Raw genomic sequence first — 19,777 nt, forward strand, 5'->3', positions numbered from 1 at the left:
CTAAATAACACATTAAACTTCTCTGAGTTCAGTTTGGAAGACAATTGTAAACTGGTACATCACCAATTCATTCGCATGTTCTGTGAGGACATCAGCAGACTGAAACACCTGGTATCCATGGATTCTGGTATCACTGAAGGTTAATTCCCCATTTCCCATCTACTCCTGTGTGAATCTGCTCTCCATCCATTGACTATTTCAATGTGCTTATGTGGAATCAAGGAAAAATGAACATCTAGAAAAGATATAATAAACCTTTGTTTTTCCCAAGGTTCATTACATAAGAAATGAGCTGGAGTGGCCTTTAGAAATCTTAAACAACTCTGGGTCTCAAATGGGGAAAAAGTACTGCCCATCTTCACCTGCCTAAGGGACACACTCCAGAGCTGTTCCTGGATGAAAGTCTCTGGGAATCACTGATGGCAGGTATTATAAAGTGTAAGGTTCTAGTAGACTTTCCATAGGTCTTCAGTGCTCCTTATATACTAAAGACAAAACTGAAGGATGTGGACCAAACTTTTTAGGGAAGAAAGAAAGCTATATACTGTCCTGGACTTGGTTAAAAAATACCATAAACTGCACAGCTAAAATTAAGGTTTTAACAGGTTTGGCTTCTGATGAAGGCCAACTCTTGGTTCCTTTTCCCCATCCTCAGGTGACAGAAGACAGAAGCAGCTCTTCTGGTTTGTTTTGTTTTGTTTTTTCACATAGCCAATTTCTGAGGGCTCCTCATGGCCTAATCACCTCCACAGGACAAGTTTCCTACTAGGGGGTTAGACGTTCAACAAATGAAGTACAACTGTGGAATATGGTAAATGTCCACTCCATGGCATGCATTAATACAGGCTAAACCGTCTCTTCATTATAGTGTTACAAAATTTTCTTACCAAATATAATAATGCTCACCTTATTATGTACAAAAATAATCCTCATGTCAGGTTTCAGGACACCGTAGCTTATGAGAAGGTCCTGTACAGGTTTTAGTTCATCTTTACACGTTTTAGCTGTTGAGTAAAATTGGTTTCTTACAGGTAGATTCTTAAACAACTGTAGAGCAATTACAGTTGTACCTGTTGGCAGATAAAAGCATTTTAGATATAGAAGAAACTGCACATATCTCAATTCACATATAATCAGTAATCAACCCTTTCCACCATAAAGACCAATCTTCCTCCAAGTATAGAGCTCCAAAGAAGGGTCATCTCTGTAAATTACTCTAATGCCCTACTAGGCTCTTCTACTCAGGGTCCTCTGAGTAAACAAGAGTCATTCTATTTTTAATGGGGATGGGGTAGAGCAACACAGGTTTACTAGAGTGCAATCTTAAGAAGTCTGAGGACAATGCAACCATGTGGAGATGCAGGTTAGTCTACATTACAGTATAGTATATAGGTGATATAAGACTACACAGCATATGTAATAACTTTATGCATGCCACACCACTATAAAAAACAGGTTTCCCCAATTAGTCTCTTTTTGATGTTGATTTGTTAGAAATTTCTTCTGCCACAAAAGACTGGTCCATAATTCCTTTTTTTTTTTTTTTTTTTTTTTCTCTGTGTAGCTCTGACTGTCCTGGAACTCACTCTGTAGACCAGGCTGGCCTCAAACTCAGAAATCCGCCTGCCTCTGCTTCCCGAGTACTGGGATCAAAGGCGTGCGCCACCATGTCCGGCTTGCATACTGCATTCTTTACAGCACGATAGCATATGTACTGTTACTGCATAAACATAGCAATGGCATTGCCATTGCAATTTCCAGGCAGATCCTTATTTCTGTCTAGTGCCATGCTTCCTCATCTGCTGAGCTGTCCCTAGAACCACGTGCTCTGGTTACAGTATTTTAGATCCAAACTCTTCCACTCTCCACCCACCTCTAATTGCACAGCCACTTTTGCATTTTCAAGTATAGTGTCAATATGGACCTTATTCAGCAGTGCTAGTTTTCTGTATTCAATTGTTTGTTGCAAAAAAAAAACCAAAACAAAAACAAAAACAAAAAGAAAGCAAAAAACAAACAAAAAACAAGGGGCTGGAGAAATGTCTCAGCAGTTAAGAGCAATTGTTGCTCTTGCAGAGGACCCAGATTTACAAGCTGTCTGTCACTCTAAATCCAGGAGATCCAACCCCCTCTGCTACCCTTTTCTTACCTCCTCCATACTAGGCACACGTGTGGCACACTTACTACTTACATGCAAGCTAAACACTTAGTGCACATAAAATAAATCCATCTAAATTAAACAACAAACAGTCCTGAGTCTGGGTAACTTAAATGAGGAGATTAACTCAGGTCAGAGGTCAGGAGATTCAACAGGAAATGGTTTGCTGTTGCTGAGGAACTTATTATCATGGTATCAAAACGAGAGAAGGCAGAGAAGATCGCAAGTGTTGGGCAGGAAGCAGACGTCTAAACTGATTGCTCCTGACTGCTATTCTTTAGACTCTGTTATATGAAGTTTTTAGCCTTGGTTGTATTTCATTAGGATCAAGTGAGGATAAGCTAGGCCTGGTGCAGTCCTAGCTAATTGGGAGACTGGGGCAGAAGGATCATAATTGAAGACACCTACTCCATACAGTGAATTCAAGTCTAGCTTGGGTAACTTATTCAGATCCTGTCTCAAAATAAAACATTAAATGAAGCTGGGATATGATTGATAAGGCTTGCTCCCTTCACCTTCATGTGTTGGAAGTTTGGTCCTTAATGTGGCAATACTAAGCGGTGGGCCTAGTAGGAGGTCTTATGTTGCTAGGTGAACTGCTCTCAACAGGCTCTAAAGTTCTTGTGAGTCCTTGGTTATTCTGTCATCTCTCCCAGTTGCACCTGTCCTGCTACTATAAACCCTCCATGAGGTCCCATCAAAGACAAGCTGATAGAACTGGTCTCTTCACTGAGGACTAACTTTCGTGGTACCAGAAAGAGCCATGCAAGCTTGTAAAAGAGGTAAACAACCAATAGTCCTACCCAGCTATTACACCTTAGAACCACAACAACTAACACAGCACAATAACCCTAAGGGTACAGTACCTTGGCTCTCTAGTTGAACTTAAGATATTCTCAAAATGACAGAGACCATGCCTGGTACTAGAGACCAAAGCAACTATCCAGGACTAATGAAGTCATGGACAACTGCCATTTAACTAAACCAGTATAATCTCTTATTATATACTAAATATTTGTCCGTATACCCAGAGATAAATGTAGAACTCACCCCTCATCAAGGAAACTTCACTTTTCATGAGAAAAAGACCATTATAGAAAAATATAACCACCAATCAAAATAAAGAGTTGTGGAGTCCAGTCCCAATGAATTCATCTACAAAGCACTTCCATACTCAGGGAAGGTTCAGGGGACATTATGGAGGAGGGTCACGAAGTATGCTATGAGACTTTTTCTCCTAGCAATGCCACAAGATTCACCCATAAACTCTCACAAACAGGACTACCAAAATAAACAAATACAACACCAATAGATACAACACCCAACACCCCCCCACACACACACACACAAAACTGAAGGCAACCAAGATATCTGAATAAACAGACAGATAGTCTTCCCCAGAGAAGAGCACACCACAAATGGTTAGCTCTAAAGACATGCATACAAATAAGATAATATATGATCAGTAGGTTACACTTAGGAATATATATATAGAGAGAGATAAATGAATACAATAAGCAATAAATTGTTATAATGCTATTAGTTTGAACAAGAGTAAATTGGAGTATAGGGAAGGGTATGGAGGGAAGAAAGGAAAGGGAAAATGATTTAATTATATTATAATCTTGAAAATATCCAAGAAGTTTTTAAAAAAAAATAAAAAAGCAAGTTAAATCCAGTAACTCCCTTAGGCTGTCTTGAACCCCTTAACTATACTCTGTAGAAACCTTTTTTTGTTTGTTTGTTTTTACAAGTTAAAAAACAAAAATAATACAGTGTAGGGTTTTTCAGTCTTGGCACAGACCAGGTGTGATGTCTGAGTACATGTGTGTATGTATGTGTGTGTGTAGTTGTCTATGCATAAATCATTGTCCTCTTCCTCACTAGAGGATAACGCCACCCTTATCAAATGTCTGCAGATATTGCTGTGTCCTGGGAAGGAGAGGGTAAACAAGATCTCCATGGCTGAGAACCATTTATGAAGTATATAGCAACTGGCATGTTTTTAATAAGCTAGCAAAGAGAGAATATGCTACAATATGCTAGAAACTGGAGTATAACACACATAATGGCATATACTGTTTTATGGGATTCTTGATTTTACTAGATTTGTATGAAGTGGGTCGCTGTGTAAGATGTCTTTCTTACAATGAATTAGAGTCAAAAAGACTAAAAGTCACTAAAAAGAGCAATGTAACCATCCTGGGCCTGTATTTAGCTACTCAAAAAGCTGGCATGGCAAGATAAAGGACTACCTGAATTGTAAAGGGAGTTCAAAGTTGGACAACTTAATGAGACCTTGTATCAGAATAAAAAATAAGAAAAGGCTGGGTATACAGTTCAATTATAGTAACTTGGGTAGTATGTATGAAGCCCTAGGTTCAATCCCAATACAAATAAACACATAAATAAATAAACACAATCTCAAATTATGGTAGACTCATAAATGCTAGCCCCAAATTACATGTTCCAAGAGGAAAACAAAACAAATAGAGGAAAAATTAAATAAATAATGTACAAAAATACTTAAGAATTAAGAGTTTCACAAACTTTCACATTACAAAGAGAATCAGTTCTTTTTTTAAAAAAAAAAAAAAGACAAATCTTTCCGAATATTTATTTATTTTCTATGTATAGATATTTTTCTTGTACACATATCTGTGGACCACGTGAGGTCACAAGGAGTCTCCTAAAAGTAGAGTTACACGCACTTTTGAGCCACCATGTGGGTGGAAAGCAGAGTCAATGAGCCCTCTTTCTAGCCCCAAGACAGACTTCTTTAAAATCAAACACTAACATCATTTCCCACTGGAAATCTTAAAGTTTAAGAAAATCTTAGGAGAGAGAAGTGTTTAAAAATTTCAGAGCCAGGCGTGGTGGCACACGCCTTTAATCCCAGCACTTGGGAGGCAGAGGCAGGCGGATTTCTGAGTTCGAGGCCAGCCTGGTCTACAGAGTGAGTTCCAGGACAGCCAGGGCTACACAGAGAAACCCTGTCTCCAAACCTCCCTCCCCTCCCCCCCAAAAAAAGAAAGAAAGAGAACCACCACTTTAGGGTCTTGGGTTCAAGTAGCCTCTATTCCTTACATTATCCCCAGAACTCTGATCAGCAACATTTCGTAACTCTTTTTTTTTTTTTTTTTAGATTTATTTATTTATTATATGTAAGTACACTGCAGCTGTCTTCAGACACTCCAGAAGAGGGCATCAGATCTCATTATGGATGGTTGTGAGCCACCATGTGGTTGCTGGGATTTGAACTCAGGACCTTCAGAAGAGCAGTCTGCGCTCTTAATCGCTGAGCCATCTCTCCAGCCCATTTCGTAACTCTTAATCGTGACGAATATGACTGTCTCCCAGCCGAACTGTAACTCGGCCTGGGAGCGGATCCTAGGCGTTTACTATGGCCAGCATCTAGCACCCGGCCTGGCGATTTTCCGAAGTATAATATAGTGGGAAGGCAATGCGCCTCAGTCACAAACGTCGCGCTTTAAACACTTAAAGGCAAGCCACCTAAAACCCGTCTCTTCGCGAGCAGAACGCAAGAAATCGCATCTGCTCTGCAGAACTTTGGTTATGTGTAAGCTAAGAAGGATGTGCTTCCAGCTCGTGAACCACTTCTGCGCATCTATGCATTTCTCAGTGGAGACAGCGAATAAACCGCCAGAACACCGAGTTCACTTCCGAGAGAGGAGGTCGCGTCACTTCCGCTCGCCGGTCTAAAACCGCGCATGCGCATTGCGTCCCTTCCTCTTCGGACTTGGGCTTGGGTTCCGGCGACATGGTGAGTGTCTTCGTAACCGCTTTGGAAGTCGCTATCCATCGTCATCTGCCTTAGTCTCCGGCGTCCCGCTCTCAGCCCACCTCGGGTAGTCTGTGCTGTCCCTGTCCTGTCTGCTGTCGGGCTTCTCCCGGCGTCTGGAGCCCCGTACGCGGCCGGAGGCGGCTCGGCGGGGCTTGGCCCAGCGCGGTAGTTAATGCACAATCTGGAGCCTTTTGGCGCTCTGTGGGCGCCTTCCTTGATGGTTGAGCTTGAGGGAAAACAGGATTCAGCCGAGTTTGTGCTCAGCGGCGCGTTGGCGTGCACCGACTGGCTCAATGTCTCTGCTCCGTTCCTTTCCTCTGTCAACAGGCTAAACGCACCAAGAAGGTCGGCATCGTCGGCAAGTACGGGACCCGCTATGGTGCCTCCCTCCGGAAAATGGTGAAGAAAATTGAAATCAGCCAGCACGCCAAGTACACTTGCTCCTTCTGTGGCAAGGCAAGTCGGCCTCGGGTTAGGGAGGAGGGTGCCATTGCTCCCGAGCTAAGGCGGTTTGGGCTCGCTTTTTGCGGAGCATTCGTTGTTTACTTGCAACTAGTGAGGAACTTAAGGGTGAATGGTTTGGAGAGGAAAAAGTCCGATCTTGGGAAATTGATAGCGATGTCAGCGCATCTGTACCAACCCCAAAGAGGTCTGTTTAGCCTGTAAATAATACTCTGCTTGGGTTACTAGAATTTAACTGCTAATGGATAAGCTGGCTTTTCCATAGTTTACTCTCTGGAAGTCTCAGGGATTTTTTTTTTATATATATTTCATAACAAGATCTTAACTACTTACAGACCAAGATGAAGAGACGAGCCGTCGGCATCTGGCACTGTGGTTCCTGCATGAAAACAGTGGCCGGTGGGGCCTGGACCTACAAGTGAGTGTTTTCTCCTGTGGTATAGGAAAGGCTATGGACTGCACAGCCCGTGTTCCAGGTCTGGTGCATATCGGATTTGTTTTAGTTTAAAGCAAATCATGAGTTTGGGTTTAAAAGTTAATAGTTTTTGGTCAGGGCTATACAGTGAAACCCTGTCTCAAAAACAAAGTTATGGTTATAGATAAAAGCTCAGAGCCGGGCGTGGTGGCGCACGCCTTTAATCCCAGCACTCGGGAGGTAGAGGTAGGCGGATTTCTGAGTTCGAGCCCAGCCTGGTCTACAAAGTGAGTTCCAGGACAGCCAGGGCTACACAGAGAAACCCTGTCTCGGGGGAAAAAAAAAAAAAGAAGAAGTTCAGACTTTGATTCTCATATTCCTTTTGAATTGTACAGTCACCATGCTCTTTGGAAAATTACAGTTGATCTAAGTCCATTGGTGTTTGTGCTGGACTTGACTTAACACTACAAGTTATTTCTATAAAATGGTTTGAGGTTAATTGACTCGGGATTGTATAGAACATTGGAGGCTGTTTGGGCATATTTAGTGCTATGACCTTGACAGAGCCAGATGTTGTTGAAATGAAGCCTCCTGTCATTGTTTGCTTTGTTCTTAAGAGCTTTAGCATCTCAAACCAACAGCTGCCCCTCCACCCCTGAGTTTGCTGGCCAGAAGTCTGGTATCCAAGTGGTGTGGTGTTTTTATACTTCCAGCATGGCCCTCTGAGTGTGGCTAGTTGCTGAGGAGGTGAACATGTGGGTTGCAGTTTTTCTTGACGCCTTGGTATTGAAAAAACAGTCTGAGTGTGTTTAAGAGCAGCTTGAGTGCACAAGGAGTAGTGGTAGCAAGTGCTCTGTCCTGATAGGTGACTGACTATTCATACACAGTGTGTGGTCTGGCTGTTTGGTTTGGGGGTGTAGGCTTAAAACTTATCATAGGCCTCCTCTATCCTGTCTACAGAGGAGAGCACCTTAAGATCTCGTGGAGTCTGGGTCTGTCTCTTTTTCAATATTGAAGAAATCAGATGCTCAAGCACCTTAGAATAGTGAGAGTGCCCCAAGTCTTGGCTTTTGAAGGGTGCCACCATGCCAGTGTGACATCAGCACTGGTCTTGTTAGGTAAGGTTCACTGCAGCATGGTTGGTGTTGGCGAAGGATGCTATCATTCTTTCCATGAGAAAATTAAGAAATTTCAGGACTATAGGGGAACAATGGGACAGATACACTCAGGTGTTCTATGTTAACATTCACAGTTATGTTGGAAATGGTTTTTCTTCACAGCACCACCTCTGCAGTCACAGTGAAGTCTGCCATCAGAAGACTGAAGGAACTGAAAGACCAGTAGAAGCCCTGCTGTCTGAGACTTGCCTAGCCTGCAATAAACGGGTTATTTACGTAACTTTTTTTTTTTTGCCTTGTTTGTGGTTAATTAAAACATTTGGTGTGTGTTCTATTTTTTATTTTCGAAAGATGCTTGTTTTGAGACATACTGTGTGACCCTGGCTGGCCTTGAGTGCCTGGTTCTCCTTACAAGTGTAGATACATCTGGCTTAAGATTTTAGTCTTTCAGAAATAAAAATGTTGCTAAGACAATTATGTACATAGCTTGGTTTGCTATATTGTCAGCAAACTGAAACTAGAATATTTATAGAAATGTTAATAAGATTGAATTAAATGTAGTGTGAGTACTTGGTAGGAAATAAATGATAATACATAGGTAAATAACAAAAATGAGGGTCTCCTGACAAATTTAGGGTTTAATATATTTAGGAATAGTTTTATGGCTAGCCTTTTCTGAAACTTTACAGTTAACTGCCAGGTTTGTCAGTTATGCTTTGACCAGCCATGCCAAAGCTACTGGACTCCTTGGGAGCCACCAGACAAGTCCTATGCATTCCAAGTCCAGAACAGTCATTTTCCTTAGAGTAAAAGCTTGACCTTTTGTGGGCCCATCCCCATCTTACACAGCAGTCACTTCTGACTTTCTTATTCTGAGGTTTACTCGGTTCCTGTTACCTGTGCTCCAGTTCTGCCTAGACACATCCTAAGCAGTACTTACTAGACCTATAGCAGTAACCGCTTGAAATTTCAAGTAAGCAGTTAAACTTGTGTGTGAGAAGTGCAGGGGTTTTTTTTTGGGGGCGGGGGGTTACTGTATGCGTGTGTCTGCATCCCTGTATGCATGGTGTCTGAAGATGACACCAGATCCCCTGGAACTGGAATGACAGTTGTTACTATGTGATGGAAGAATTGCCAGTGCTCTTAAGTGCTAAGCCGTTTTTCCAGCCCCCAAGAAATTATGTAATTTCTAAATGATGGAGCTGGGTTTGAATTTTGGTCTTATACCCCAGAACCAAGATTCATAGCTGTTTTTATTTTGTGGTAGTCCAGTGGCTGAAGCCACAAGTAGGAAAGTGGAGGAGAGAAGGCTGGAAATTAGATCCTGCCTTTTGAGTTGCATTAGGTTGGCTTCCACGTGCTCCTTCCTGGGCTGAGCTTGACCTCTGTTACAAGGTTCTCCGAGTCTCTGGTGCTGGGCAAAGGCAGGGATTTAGAAGAGCCTACTTTCAGATCGTGATTGCTTCTTGATTTAGGTTGGGGGGTGCCAGGGAAATTTTTATGTGGCTGTAAATATGTGAGTAGGAAAGAGGCATAAAAATCAAACATTTACTGATAACTGTAATTTTATCATTTATAAAAAACAAGCAAATCGTAATTATTTTCACATAAAGAATTAAATCTTGGACCAGATGAGACAGTTCTAAGTGGAAGCCTGAGAGCTCTCCTACTTGGAAGTTAGAGGATTGACCACTCCTAGAAGTTATGCTGATTTCTGTGTGCATATAAACATGAGTATGTATAAAATTTTGCTTAGATATTTGATGCCACAGGATGCAGAGCAACTTTCAGAGTTTTAACTTTATGATTGGCAATGTTGAGATAGAATGCCTCAAGTGTCTCAAATTCTGTGCTTAGCAATCATTGTTAGAATAAGAAATAGAGCCAGGCAGTGGTGGCGCACACCATTAATCCCAGCCCTTGGGAGGTGGAGGCAGGCAGATTTCTGAGTTCAAGGCCAACCAGAGTGAGTTCCAGGACAGCCAATGCTATACAGAGAAACCCTGTCTCAGGGGAAAAACATACACACACCAAAATAGTTTCTAATAACAGACTAGCACATTTACATAGCTCATAGGAAACAGTTCATGGAGGATTCAATTAGGAAGGAAGGCAGCCAAAAGATACCAGTGAGTTTTAAATGAGAATAGGGCCAGGTAGATTGCTTACTGTGTGAACCTGGATAGACTGGAGTTTGATCTCTGGAACCCACATGGTAGATTAAAAGAACAGACCCCACTAAGATGTCATATGCCTGCCTTTGTACACCATGGCACATAAAGAATTTCCCAATAAATAAGGTTTTTTGTTTTTCTTTTGAGACAGGGTTTCTCTGTTATTAGCCCTGGCTGTCTTGGAACTCACAAAGCTGTAGACCAGGCTGGCCTTGAATGTAGAAATCTGCCTGCTTCTGCCTCCCAAGTGCTGGGATTAAAGGTGTGTGCCACCACTGCCCAGCCCCAGTAAATAAGTCTTAAAATAGGCAGGACATAGTGGCACTCATCTTTAATCTCAGCTCTTGGGAGGCAGATACAGGTGGATCTCTTGTTCAAGGCCAACCTTGTCATGTAGAGTTCAGGACTACCCAGGGATACCTAGATCCTTTCTCAATAGCAATAACTTTCGAAGGGCAGCAGGATGCATTGAAATGACAGCATGTAGGTTTGGAAAGGGTAAATGTTAAAATGTTCTAAGGCTCTTGTATTCAGGAAGGGGTCTAATTACAAGTCAAACATCATAATCTCTAGTAATCATCGCTAGAACAGTGGAAGTAGAATTAGAAGCTCTCAGTCACAAGATGGGGAAGGGGGCTGACATGCAGCTCAGTGGTGCTTGGCATGAGCAAGGCCTTGGGTTCAAACCCAGCATGGCCCCAGCGGGAAGAGGAGCTACTGGGCCAAGTAGGATACAGTAAAGGTGGGGACTTGCATACCTGTGTGAATATTAGTGTTTAACAGTAAATGTTTAAAAGCTAAAGTTAAGTGAGCAGAGTTATGTAAAGTATAAATTGAATAAAGGATTAGATGTAGATGATGGACCACAAGGACACATTGAACACAGAAGGAGAAAAGAAGTTAGTCTGGTCCCACTTTCAAACAACACACCATTAACAAGAGAGCTCAGCAGGAGAAAGCACCTGCATTAGTTTCCATGTTTCCAGGATGCAGAAACACTGAGGAAACCAGCATCAATGTCTCTCTCTAAGTGCTCCTGGGAACAAATTAAAGACACCAAGAACCCAGAGCAGTGCTCCATCCAGGGGGACTGGCTGGTGCCAAAGAACAAGGCCAGCCAGCAAAGCCGGGAGATGGGGTTTCTTTGCTCAGGCTGATCTGCTTGCCTCTGTCTCCTAAGTGCTGGTATCAAAAGTCTGTGCCACCATGCCCAGCTTGGAAGCTGAATTCTAAACGTGACTATGCCAAGCAAAAGAAAAATGTGAGAATGTTTCAACACTTGGAAACATTTTTCCATGCTAGGCTGGAGCTACCTCCCTCTTTGTGACTTTCCACTTTATTTGGTTTTGTATGTTGGTATTAGATGTTGAGGTATGCCTAAAAATTTAAAAGGGAAAGACAATAATTACTGCTTGTGTATCAATGTGTCTGTAATTTATTTTGTAAGCTGGCTTTAGAGATTACCCTCTTAGCATATGATATGGTTGCCAATACCGTTATATAGTGCACTTTGACCTTGGAACCTAGACATTTTACACAAATTCTTTGAGAGTCTATCTCTAATCACAAAAATACTTATCGACAGATGTTACTCCCTTGAGCAAAGCATAAAAATGTCATGTGTTGACTGCAAGCGTATGGAACACCAGGGGGCGCTACTGAGTAAGCAGGAAAGGACGGAGCAGTCTAGAATTCTGAGAGGTCAGAGAACCCTCACAAATGCATATTAGCATATGTAGTTACAGGTTAGTAAGTGCTAAGTTCTTTATTAATTCCACCATGTCAGAATGTAACCTAGCTGACTAGGTAAAGAATTAAACCTAAAAGAGTTAGTCTTAGGCCATCTGAGACAGATGCCCCACGAGTACACAATTAGGATAGTCTTGAGTGTATTTCCTAGAGCTGCTAGTTAGGGGGGAAGAACTTTAAGAATTAAAAATTGTAAAAAACTTTTTGCAGTGAAAATGCACCATACAATACATAAACACTGTGGACTAAGAAGGTGTTTCTCTGATCAGGGTGTCCACGTCTCTGTCCATGTTGTTAGACTCATCAGGAGAAAACGTCAGTACAGGAGGGATGTTTTAACTAACTTTGTCATACTCTGGGTTTTGTAGCTATAGTATTGACAGAGGCAGAGTGGGAGCGATAAGCAAATTCTGGTCCAAAAAGGGTGCCAAGAGGTTACAGTGATGTCAGGAGACCCCTGTTTCTGGATGGAGTTAGTGGTAGGCTCTGGAAGTGTAGCTTGAGGGATGCCCGTGGAGTCGGACTGTTTGTGCTCTGAGTTTACACCCACGTGCACACGTGAAACTGTCCACTCAATAAGACCAGTGCTTACTGATTTATTGGAATTACATGTATCTTTTTTTGATGTTCTAAGTTTTGGAGGCTTGTTCTGTGCTCATTTAACTGGGTATGTTTGTATACTTGTTACGATCATGGTGGTGGTGGTTACACAGGGTCTCGTCCTGTAGCCCAGACTGACCTGGGACTTTTGATCTTCCTGCCTCTCAGCCCTCTTGAATGCTGAGTTACAGGCAAACTCTGCCACACCTTGCTCTTTAAGTAATTTATACCTCACCTTCTCCACCAAGCAACTATGCTTTCAACTCAACAGTCCTGTTCTGCTTGTATACTGCCATGTTTTATTCCCTGTGTCCCAATTAGCTTTGGGGGGCAGGGCCTAGAAATACCTAACTCATTCCCTTAGCATGATCCAGGCTGTGTTCCAAGGGTCTGAGGTAGACACATCTATTTAAGACCCAGCACTTCCCAGCCTGGGGTAGCTAGAGGCACACATGCCTTGAGTCCTGCATGTCTAGCCAGTCCTGGACCCACATGCTCCATGCTTCGTTGTACTGTAGCTAGTAAGACCTTTGTGTCATCAGGTTTCTTTTTCTTTTTTCTTTTTTTTTTTTTTTTTTTTTTTTGTTTTGTTTTGTTTTTTCGAGACAGGGTTTCTCTGTGTAGCTCTGGCTGTCCTGGAACTCACTCTGTAGACCAGGCTGGCCTCGAACTCAGAAATCCGCATGCCTCTGCCTCCCGAGTGCTGGGATTAAAGGCTTACACCACCACACTCGGCCTGTCATCAGGTTTCTTTTCCCCAGCACTTCTTCCTCTTTTAATTGCTCCAAACTCAAGAACCTAATGGAATTCTTTCCCCCTTTTATAGATGACAAAAACTCTAAGATTTTCTACTTGAAGAGAGTCATTGAATGGGGAAAGAATGAAGTCCACAAGGAGTTCCGTGCTTCAACTTCACCTCCCCGTTCACTGGCTTGGGCAACAGAAGAGCTTTGTTCTCTATAGATAAAGAAACCAAGGTACAGAGTGGTATCTGTGAGGGGTTTTGATGGTTGGAGGCCAGTCTCAGCAAGTGATAAGTATATAACGCTAAAAGGCCACTACAGACAGGCTGGAGAGAAAGTGCCACTACATAAGACACTGTTAAGAAACTGCCATTGGGATTCTGCTGATTAACCCGGGGCAGGCAAAAGGAGTGTAGGTAGTGAACAGCAGGGGGAGCCCTTGCTGAGGCTGAGAGGACTTGGAGGGATCAGAGTGCTTCTCTTTCTCCCGCTCTTAACTTTGTTCCGTGCACAGGTATGACTTCCCTGATGAGAGTGGCCACAGCACACCAACAGCCCTGCTGCTTCCAAAGGCCAGTGAGATGCATGCCCTTTCTCCTCAGGAGCGGAGGCCAGCAAAACCCAGGAACTGAATGACTGAGCACTGGGAATGAGCTGTGTCGGGGATAAGAAGTGGTGTGAGGATTCCAATCTCTAGCTAGGGCTTTAGGATTCCAAATGCAGCCTTCCTCACGCCAGGTCCCATTACTCTCATCCCTTATGGCCCTTTGCCTGCTCTGTGTGTGCAAGGAGAGTTTAAAACCTACTTTGTTGGGCTTCAAAGATGGTTTGGAGATTAACAGCACTGGCTGCTCTTCCAAAGGACCTGGGTTCAATTCCCAACACCCACATGGTTGATAATGGCCTGTAATTCCAACTCTGGGGGATCCAATGAGAATATACAATTAAAAGACTATGATAGGATGTATGGTCCATTGCACACAGGTAATGTACTTAGGTATAAGCAAAACTCTCACACACATAAAAAAAAATCTTTAAAAAAAAATTGCTCGAGCTGGAGAGATGGCTCAGCAGTTAAGAGCACTGGCTGCTCTTCCGGATGTCCTGAGTTCAAATCCCACATGGTGGCTCACAACCATTTCTACCAAGATCTGATGCCGTCTTCTGAAATGCAGGTGTATATGTTAGAGCACTCATATACATAAAATAAGTAAATCTTTTTGCTCAGTAATACAGCAGTTCATTGTGGTAGGGACATGTAGAAACAGTGCTCTTTTTTTTTTTTTTTTTTTAGATTTATTTATAATATGTAAGTACACTGTAACTGTCTTCAGACACTCCAGAAGAGGGCTTCAGATCTTGTTACAGATGGTTGTGAGCCACCATGTGGTTGCTGGGATTTGAACTCAGGACCTTCAGAAAAGCAGTCAGTGCTCTTAACCGCTGAGCCATCTCTCCAGCCCCGAAACAGTGCTTTGACTGAAAAGGCAGTCAGTGCCCCATCGCCAGCAGGCTGGTAAGGGAGGGATGTGGGGGCTAATAATGATTCGGAGCTTTAAAATCACCAGTTTCCATTCATCCTTCTCCCATCTCAGCTAACATGACCTTGTGCCCAAAGCCTTGGAAATGCAGCTTCAAGACCCTCCTTGGGTGCTGCCTTCTCACTTCCCTGCACACATGACACTAGAGCTGGCTTTTCCTTTCAACATGTGACCTCCACCTCTGTGTGACAGTGGGCAAGGTGACACTGTGCTTTGTGGTCTCCAAACTCAAGCCCCTAAAGTGCTGTAGAACCAAATGAAGGCTCCTGTCTTTTTTCCCTCTTTCTCTGGACCCCCATTGTGCAACTCGGCGTGGGACCAAGTCTTCAGGGGGGCTCAGCAAAGACTTGGTGACAAGCTGATTGATGGATTCCCCGCCTCTTGCCTGCCTTCTTGCCCACTCCTGCAGACTCTGGCCCTGCTCCACTGTCCAGCTGCCCAAGGGAGGGGTCTGCTTTTCTTTGTTGAGTCAGCACCAATGAGTCAAGGCCAAGATCAGCTGGGAGCTGGGCTTCGAGGGGAGGGGTGGAAGACTGGGGAGGGCGTAAGAACCTTGTGGCTCAAAGGCAGGCATGGTAGGGAGCCACGAATGAAGGGCACTGGGGTGTATCATCAGCACGGGCAGAGGGCTGCAGTGGTAATGGGACCTCTGGTCTGTGGTGTGAATGGGAGCCCTTTCTTATAGGAAAACACAGACGTTTATTCAAATCATGTTAAGATTCCTAAAAGTTCTCAGTCATGTCTCATGCTTCAGCTCTACTCTGTGAAAGATGACACAATGTAAGATCTCTATGAAGTCTGCAATGGGAGACATCCATGGAGAAGGCGTATAAGTACAATTTCCAGACCCCCACAAACACAGGGCAGCCAGAGCACCTTTCCAGGACTGCTGAGGGTCGAAGCAGAGTGTCCGGTAACATTCACTACCTCCTCTGCACTCCTTAGCCATAGGTTATACACGTGAGTCGTGAGGAAAGGAAGAGACCTGTGTGTGCTTGGTTTCTTTTGAGACAGGGTTTCTCTCTGTAGCCCTGGCTGCCCTAGAACTTGCTCTGTAGACCAGGCTGACCCTGAACTCAGAGATACGTCTGCCTCTGCCTCCCAGGTGCTGGGATTAAAGACGGGCACGACCATCGCCTGAGAGACAACTTAAGAGAAGTTAGCCCATCTAGGAACGTGCAGGATGAGAACAGATCATACAGCTATTCCCGAAGCCGTGCAAGACAGCTCTATTGTTGCTGTCCCCAGAATCACAGGCCACCTGGCCCTGGGGTCAGATTGTTCTCTCTCTCTCTCTCTCTCTCTCTCTCTCTCTCTCTCTCTCTCTCTCTCTCTCTCTCTCTGTCTCTTTCTCCCTCCCCCCTCTCTCTCTCCCTCTCCCCCCTCTCTCTTTCTCCCTCCCCCCCTCTCTCTCTCTCCCTCTCCCCCCTCTCTCTCGTGTGTGTGTGTGTGTGTGTGTGTGTGTGTGTGTGTGTGTGTGTGTTCGTGCCGTATGATGCATGTGGAAGTCAGAGACAAGTCTTAGGAGTCAGTTCTCCCTTTCCACTATGTAAACTCTAGCATTAAACTCTGATCAGCAGGCACATAGCAAGCACCTTTACCCGTGAGCCGTCTTGTCAGCCTCAGCTCTGGCTTTTCATTCATTCATTCATTCATTCATTCATTCATTCATTCACTTTGAGAGAGGCTCTAACTGTGTAACTGGGCTTAGCCTGTAACTCTCTATGGACCAGGCTGGCCTCAAACTCAGAGATTTGCTGGCCTCTGCCTCTCTAGTGGTGAGGTTAAAGCTATGTGCCATCATGCCCAGTGATTAGCTCTATCATATTAAGATTTATCTACCTTATGTGAGCACACTGTTGCTGTCTTCAGACACACCAGAAGAGGGCATCAGATCCCATTGCGGATGGTTGTGAGCCACCATGTGGTTGCTGGGAATTGAACTCAGGACCCCTGGAAGAGTAGTCGGTGTTCTTAACTGAGCCATCTCTCCAGCCCTAGCTCTATCATTTTAAAGTGGGGATGTGCTGGCATGTAAAGTGACCTCCCCACAGTTAGACAAGAAGGTGATGTCAGGGCTTCCCCCCTAAGGTTTCTCTGTGATTAAATGCAGGGCCAGAGGTCAGAAGAGTTCAGAGCTACCGTGGGCAACATGGAGGATGAGGGCATATTAGTGTCCAGAGCCTTCCTTAGTTTGACAGTTCTAGTCCTCTTGAGGACCCAGCACCTTCTTGGATCAGTAGGACTTGAATCTTTTTCATTCCCAAAAGATTGACTGCAGGGTGTGGGGAGAGCACAAAAGCCAGCACAAATGGTCCCTCACACTTTGGTTCCTGACTGGCAGAACAGGAAGCTGGCATGGAAGGACCTAACTAGACACAGGACATGAGAGGCTGTGTGTCCTGCTTATACTGTACTATGGAGGTAGCAGACGTCCATCCTGGGACTGTTCTTGTCCCTTGCTTCGTCGTCAGTACCTGCTGTGAGGGTTGAGGGGATAAAGTGAACAGAATTCTTTAGGCCTATAAACCGAAACTAAAGAAACACACTACCTCCAGCCCCAGCCTTCCCCAATTCCTAAGTAGGTGATTGTCACACTCCTGGCAAGAGCGGGAAGGAAGGCTTTCTGCTTTGGCTGCACATTTCTCTCACAGCGAGATGCTGCCGCTTTGGAGAGGAATGTAAGTGGAGAGGGCCTCTGCCTCGGCAGGGAAGCACAGCGTCCGTGGGGTGAGGCAGCCCCTCCATTTCTCCAGGGCCTTCCTCTGAGGCATTCAGAGCAGGGCATACACGGTTTTCTTCTTCACCCTGCAAGACCAGGGCAGTGGTGAAAATGGAAGACAAGTGGCCACACTGTGACTTCATGGCAATATGACAGAATCTTGGCATATTCAAGGTTAGACAAGGTCTCAGAGATTCCTGGAGAATTGCAGATGTCAAAAGAGGGGACACCATGTCAAAGCCACTCCTTTTCCATCAGTAATTCTCAGCATCTTAAGTTGTTTTCAGATACAACAGTTAAATTACTGCGGTATCCTTGGACAAATGTCCTAACCTCTCCATGTCTTTTCCCTGAATAATTCCGTTAATAATAATTCTCACCTTAGTTCCTTTTTATAAAGATAAATGAGATGATTTTTAAAAGTACTGCACTTCACTTAAAAGCATTCATTAATATTTGACATTTTTATCATTATATTATTATTCTTCCTTTTATTTCATAGACTTCACACTGAGTCCCAAACACACACACACACACACACACACATACACACACACACGTTATCAAGCCAACAGGGAGCCCACCCCTGACATTGCTGATATTCTGCTATACTTGCAGACAGAAACCTAGCACAACTGTCATCAGGAAGGCTTCACCCAGCAACTGGAAACAGATGCAGAGAGCCAGACATTAGATAGAGCTTGAGGAATCCTGCAGAAGAAGGGGAAGAAGGATTGTAGGAGCCAGAGGAGTAGTCAAGGAAACCAAAAGAAAACCTATAGGGGCTGGAGAGATGGCTCAGCAGTTAAGAGCACTGACTGCTCTTCTGGAAGTCCTGAGTTCATTTCCCAACAACCACATGGTAGCTCACAACCATCTGTAATGGGATCTGATGCCCTCTTCTGGTGTGTCTGGAAACAACAACATTGTGTGTGAGTGTGTGTGTGTGTGTGTGTGTGTGTGTGTGTAATCTTTTAAAAAAAGAAAAGAAAGAAAACCTATAGAATCAACTAACCTGGGCTCACAGAGACTGAGCAGTCAACCAAGAAGCCTGCATGGGACTGACCTAGGCTCTCTGCACATATAGTACAGTTGTGTAGCTTGGTCGTCATGTGGGACTCCTAACAGTGAGAGAAAGGGATGTCTCTGATTCTGTTGCCTGCATTTGGGACCCTTTCCTCCTACTGGACTGCCTTGTCTCCAATAGGAGAAAATGCACCTAGTCCTACTGCAACTTAATATGCCAGGGCCATGTGGGCATCTGAACGTATCCATGAGAGACCTCTCCTTTTCTGAAAAGAAATGTAGAAGGAGTGGATGAATGTTGGGACAGGAGAGAGATGGGGGAAGGAAGGACTGGGAGTGGGGGAGGGAGTGGAAACTGAACGCAGAATATAAATCAAATTAACTAACTGATAGTTTTAAAGAATACTGAGCTTGACCCATAAGCATTAATATTTGATATTTTTATTATTTTATTATTCCCTTTACTTCATAGACACCAAGCTGACTCCTAAAGAGGATACACACACACACACACACACACACACACACACACACACACACACACACATTCTACCAAGCCAACACGGTTGAGTATAAAGGTTTTTTTGGTAACATAAGTGGCCATGTGGGCATCTGAACATAAGCCAGGAAAGGGCAGATGACATCTGAGTAACACTTTCCAAATGTCTGTTGCCCACATTCTGTGCCTGTATGGTTAGATGAGAGCTCTGCTGTCTTCATTCTCTGATGTCAGCAGGTGACACACAACTGACTCTTAGCTCACTGCTGCCCACCCTTCGAATGTGGTTTTGACTTCCACAATGTGGCTAAGCATGGCTCTCTTACAAGGAGTTAACTGGATATTGGGGAAGGGTAATATGATTTATTACAATCTGCTGCATCAACAAAGATGACTTACATGAGACCAGCCAAAGACGTCAACTTCAGAATAAAGAACTAAACATCTCAGGAAGGAAGGAAGGAAGGAAGGAAGGAAGGAAGGAAGGAAGAAAGAAAGAAAGAAAGAAAGAAAGAAAGAAAGAAAGAAAGAAAGAAAGAAAGAAAGAGGGGGGAGGGAGGGAGGGAGGGAGGAAGGAAGGAAGGAAGGAAGAAAGAAAGAAAGAAAGAAAGAAAGAAAGAAAGAAAGAAAGAAAGAAAGAAAGAGAGAGAGGGGGAAGGGAGGGAGGGAGGGAGGGAGGAAGGAAGGAAGGAAGGAAGGAAGGAAGGAAGGAAGGAAGGAAGGAAGGAAGGAAGGAAGAGAAAAAGAACTAAACATCCTCTGCAA

The 19,777-nt window shown here is 43.9% G+C and overlaps 1 protein-coding gene across 1 annotated transcript; it reads left to right on the plus strand.

Moving 5' to 3' along the window:
- Nucleotides 1–5,878: 5,878 nt before the first annotated feature.
- Nucleotides 5,879–8,432, plus strand: Rpl37a (ribosomal protein L37a). Its single transcript, NM_009084.4, has 4 exons — nt 5,879–5,942; nt 6,291–6,419; nt 6,761–6,843; nt 8,121–8,432. The coding sequence occupies exons 1-4, from the start codon at nt 5,940–5,942 to the stop codon at nt 8,182–8,184; spliced, it is 279 nt and encodes a 92-aa protein (NP_033110.1). The 5' UTR covers nt 5,879–5,939; the 3' UTR covers nt 8,185–8,432.
- The last annotated feature ends 11,345 nt before the right edge of the window (nt 8,433–19,777 follow it).

Source organism: Mus musculus, chromosome 1 (assembly GCF_000001635.26).
Source record: "Mus musculus strain C57BL/6J chromosome 1, GRCm38.p6 C57BL/6J".
In the NCBI taxonomy this organism is placed as follows: Eukaryota; Metazoa; Chordata; class Mammalia; order Rodentia; family Muridae; genus Mus; species Mus musculus.